The sequence below is a fragment of the Hemibagrus wyckioides genome, linkage group LG02, assembly GCF_019097595.1.
Source record: "Hemibagrus wyckioides isolate EC202008001 linkage group LG02, SWU_Hwy_1.0, whole genome shotgun sequence".
Lineage (NCBI taxonomy): Eukaryota > Metazoa > Chordata > Actinopteri > Siluriformes > Bagridae > Hemibagrus > Hemibagrus wyckioides.
This window is the reverse complement of record NC_080711.1, coordinates 21,157,206-21,161,809: the sequence shown is the minus strand read 5'-3', so window position 1 is coordinate 21,161,809 and position 4,604 is coordinate 21,157,206. Positions and strand designations below refer to the sequence as shown.

Below are 4,604 nucleotides of genomic sequence, written 5' to 3'. Positions count from 1 at the left end.
TGGGGATTATTATGATTAATATTAATAAATGCTAAGTTAGATTGGAATAAAGAGGAAGATCTGAGTGCTGAGTGTGAATGGATGTTGTTCTTTGTAATAAATGTCTCTGGGGTGCAGCTTCCTGCTGAGGGAATATTTACAGCTCATGAGGACGTGCTTGTGTAAGTTTTTGTACAGCTCTGGAGTCTGTTGTGTCAGTGTGACTCTCGTGCACAGTAATAAACTGCCGTGTCTTCAGCTTTCAGACTCTTCACTTCTAGGTACAGCATGTTTTTACTGGTGTCTTTAGTGATGGAGAACTGGCCCTGCAGTGACTGAGCAAATGCAGTGCCAGTGCCACTGTCAATACGCTCGATCCATTCCAGTCCTTGTCCTGGTTTCTGACGGATCCAGTGCAGCCAGCTAAGGGAGAGTCCAGACACGGTGCAGGACAGAGTGACCGATTCTCCTGGTTTCTTCACCACAGAAGCAGATGAGGTCAGGGACTGTCCATAAGAATCTGAAAAGAAGGGAGTTATGAATTAAATGTTATATTGCTGAGAGAAACAGTATTGAGTAAATATTTAAATTTCCTAGTGAGGATCATGTGAAACGTACATGATATTAGCGCAAATAAAATACAGTATCCTAAAATCATTCTCACAGTTCACATACACACAATTTTAAAATGTATAAGTGTTATCAAAGAGCACACTGATGACCAGACCATCCACGAACATGCTGTTTATACCTGAATCTATTTGAATAGGGCGTGTCCATGACCACTATAGAGGCAATAAATCCCGAGACTCAAGATAAAGATGCACTAATCAGTGTAATTACTGAGGGAAATGTGTCAAGTGGTGTGTGACTTTTTTAATTTTATTTAATTTTAATGGATGAAAACTGACACATGCATTTCACTTTAAATTAGGTGAACTTGTGTTGCTTAGTTTAGTTAAACTTGCCAATTTAATAATTCATGAGACCCAAAATATTAATTACATGCATATTTATATTAAGAACAAAATAAAACACAGAAAAAATGTTAGGTGTGTATAATATATTGCAGTGTTGCCTTCTAGGGGCTTTACATCTGTTTTGATGAAAGAGATTTTTTTTTCCCCATTATAATGTATTACTTGTTAATTTGATCATCCTTGCATTTTTACTGATGTTGATGTTTTTGTACACCTCTAGCACTGAGCTGTACAGCTGTGTCTGTCTTTGCACAGTAGTAAACAGCCGTGTCCTCTGACACCAGGCTGCTGATATCTAAGTAAATCACATTGTTGCTCGTGTCTCTGGAGATGCTGAAACGAGTTTTAAAGGAAGCTCCATAGTCTATGCTTCCACCACCCCATATGATCCCGATCCACTCTAAGCCTTTTCCTGGAGCTTGCTTGATCCAGACTGTTCCATAGTCAGTGAGGGCATAGCCAGAAATCTGACAGGACAACTTCACGGAGGCTCCGGGAGATTTAACTGATGCAATGCACTGAGGTCAGACTGATGCAACGCACATCTGAAAAGAGGAGAGTGGACTCAACACAGAATGAAATATTTATCATATAAAAAGCTGAGTATGATGTTAGAGACATGTTTACCCACAAGGAACAAAGGATATCAGAAGAAGAAGAAAAGACCAGCTCATGATTCCTCTGCTGTACGTAACCAAACACAGAGGCTGCCATGTACATGCAGTGTATTTATATCTGCCTGGGAACTGGGAAATTTGCATGCAGAATGGGTTATGTATTTTTTCCTAGTTATTGGGACAGTTTTCCTATAGTACATCATTTCTTTAAACATTTTTCATCAAATTTTGTAAACAAATGAACAAATAAATGATTTAACAAATGTAACCAGAATATATTTTGAGCCCACTTGCAAAGGAAAGAAAATTTCATCACCATTTAATTATCATTTTGCTTTCACTTTTGTCTTCATCCTTAATCACCAGCCAGAGATAATTATAAGAAAAGGGCTGAGAATTTTTGAATGAGAACTATTGAGAGTTAGTTAAGTTTGAGAAAAGATGAAAAGAAACTGAGAACTAAAATATCTAATAAATGTCTCTGGGGTGCAGGTCCCTGCTGAGGGAATATTTACAGCTCAGGAGGATGTGCTTGTATACGTTTCTGAAGTCTTTTGTGTCAGTGTGGCTGTCGTGGACAGTTATATCTGTCTGTCACTGAACATAAACAGGTTAAAATTTGGGTTGTTGTGTCACAGTAACTCGTCTTGGAGCACATGGCCCGCTAAAGCCCCTTCCTGAAACAGACACTGACACTGAGCACAACTGATAAAAGAAACCAATTTGTTTTGTGGTTGTTTCATAATATTACTTTCTATAAAGAATAAAAAGTACAAAATGTTTTCTTAAATTCGTAAAAGTGTCAGTATTTTCAAAATGCTGTGATAAAGGAGTAAAACACATCGGGACATGCTGTCATTGTTACAGGACAGTTCAGAATATACAGGTAAGATCAAGCTTTAGAGAAGGGTTTGAGTGTTTTTGTGCACTTTTGAAAACTTCCCAATTGATTCTTTGTCTTATTTTTTTCTTTCTCTTTTCCTGTCCATGCCTAAAATCTTTTTGCCCTTTATTTTTTCACTTTCTTTCTGCTTTTGTTTTCAGATCCATTTTTAAAAAAATACATACAGTATATACACATATATACACATAAATGCAGACATGAAGGGATGTATGTGTATATGGCATATATTGAGGTGATCCAGTGTTTATCATTAAAGTGTCCATATGCTGGAATAATTGTATAAAGTGACTTGTGCCAGTCCAGTGTCAAAGTGTCCGTTTGTGCAAATGTGCGAGGTTGTGCAAAGTGATGAAAAAAAGCAGAGAGAGTCCCCGTATCTGTATCAGGTTCTAGGTGTTTCCTGGTTCAGACTCCGAATGGTCTGCGGGAAGAAGCTCCTCCTCATTCTCTCTGTGTTTGCCTTCATGGAGCGGAAGCGCTTCCCTGAACGCAACAGATAAAAGAGTCCATTGTTGGGATGGCTGAGGTCCTTCACAATCTTCCTGGCTCTGATCCAGCACCACTTGCTGTAGATGTCCTGCAGGTCAGGGAGCTCGGTGTGGATGGTACGTTCAGCTGAAACCACCACTCTCTGCAGGGCTCACCTGTCCTGCATGGTGCTGTTCCCGAACCAGTAAGTGATGCTACCCGTCAGGACACTCTCAGTGGTGCAGGTGTAAAAAGTCTTTAGCACCTGAGAGGGAAGATTAAAGTTCCTAAAGCATCTCAGGTGGTATAGACGCTGCCGGGCCTTCTTACCAGGGTGTTGGTATGACAGGACCAAGTCAAGTCCTGTGTGATGTGAACACCTAGGTACTGGAAGCTGTCCACTCTCTCCACTGGGGTTCCGCTGATCATGGTCGGTTGGTATGACCGCTCCTGCTTTGTACTGAAGTCCACTATTAACTCCTTAGTCTTGCTGATGTTCAGGAGTAGGTTGTTCACCTGGCACCAGCTCTGCAGGTTTTTAATCTCCTGTAGGTAGGCCATCTCGTCGTTGTTTGAGATCAGGCCAAATGTAACAGTGTCATCAGCAAACTTAATGATGGTGGTGGAGTTGGAAGTGACCACACAGTCATAAGTGTACAGTGAGTACAGCAGGGGGCTCAGAACACAACCTTGAGGAGCTCCAGTGCTGAGGGTGATGGAGGATGAGGTGTGTTTGCCCATCCGTACGGCTTGTGGTCTGTCTGTCAGGAAGTTGGAAATCCACTGGCACAGGGGTGAGCTGAGACCTAGGACCTCCAACTTAGAGGTGAGCATGGAAGGAATTATGGTGTTGAATGCTGAATTGTAGTCCACAAACAGCATTTTTACATAATTCCCTTTTCTGTAGTCCAGGTGGCTTGTTGTTGTATGAAGGAGGTGTGAAATGGCATCCTCAGTGGAGCGGTTTTGCCTGTACGCAAACTGTAGTGGATCCAGTGTGTCTGGTAGTGATGCAGTGATGAAGTCTCTGACCAGTCTTTCAAAGCACTTCATCACTACTGAAGTCAGGGCTACAGGATGGTAGTCGTTGAGGCAGGTGGGCTGGGGTTTCTTCAGGACAGGAACAATGGTGGACTGTTTGAAGCATGAGGGGACTGTAGACTGTTTCAGGGAGAGGTTGAAGATCTCGGTGAACACCGGTGCTAGCTGGTCAGCGCACGCTTTCAGAACCCGACCTGTGATGCCATCTGGTCCTGCTGCCTTCCTCGTGTTCTCTCTCCTGAATGTCCTCCTCACGTCAGGCTCCGAGATGGTGAACGCGTTAACCTCACTGGCTCTCTCAGCATGCATGCTGTTTGTGCCACTAGCACAGCTAGCTTGATTAGCTGCAGCCTCGAAGCGATCATAAAAAGTGTTTAGCTCGTCTGCCAGAGAAGCGTCCGCATTCCCCATTCTGGAGGGTGGTGTTTTATAGTCCCTGATGGTTCTAAGTCCCTGCCACAGGCTCCTAGAGCCGCCATGTTGGAATTGCGACTCTAGTTTCCTCCCGTAGCACCGCTTTGCCTCGTTCTCCGTTCTGCGCACGCTGTAAGACGCAGCCTTGTAGTCGTCCATGTTCCCGGTGACGCAACCCAGTCTCACGCCATTACGTGCAAT

The 4,604-nt window shown here is 42.8% G+C and overlaps 1 gene segment (V, D, J or C); it reads right to left on the bottom strand.

The window, feature by feature from the left end:
* Positions 1–206: 206 nt before the first annotated feature.
* LOC131343876 (immunoglobulin heavy variable 3-74-like) lies at positions 207–637 on the bottom strand (the record flags this gene model as incomplete). The annotated part of the segment is given in 2 exon segments: positions 207–499; positions 598–637. Coding segments are annotated over 2 exon segments (333 nt in total), but the record flags the coding sequence as incomplete, so codon positions are not given.
* Positions 638–4,604: the final 3,967 nt, after the last annotated feature.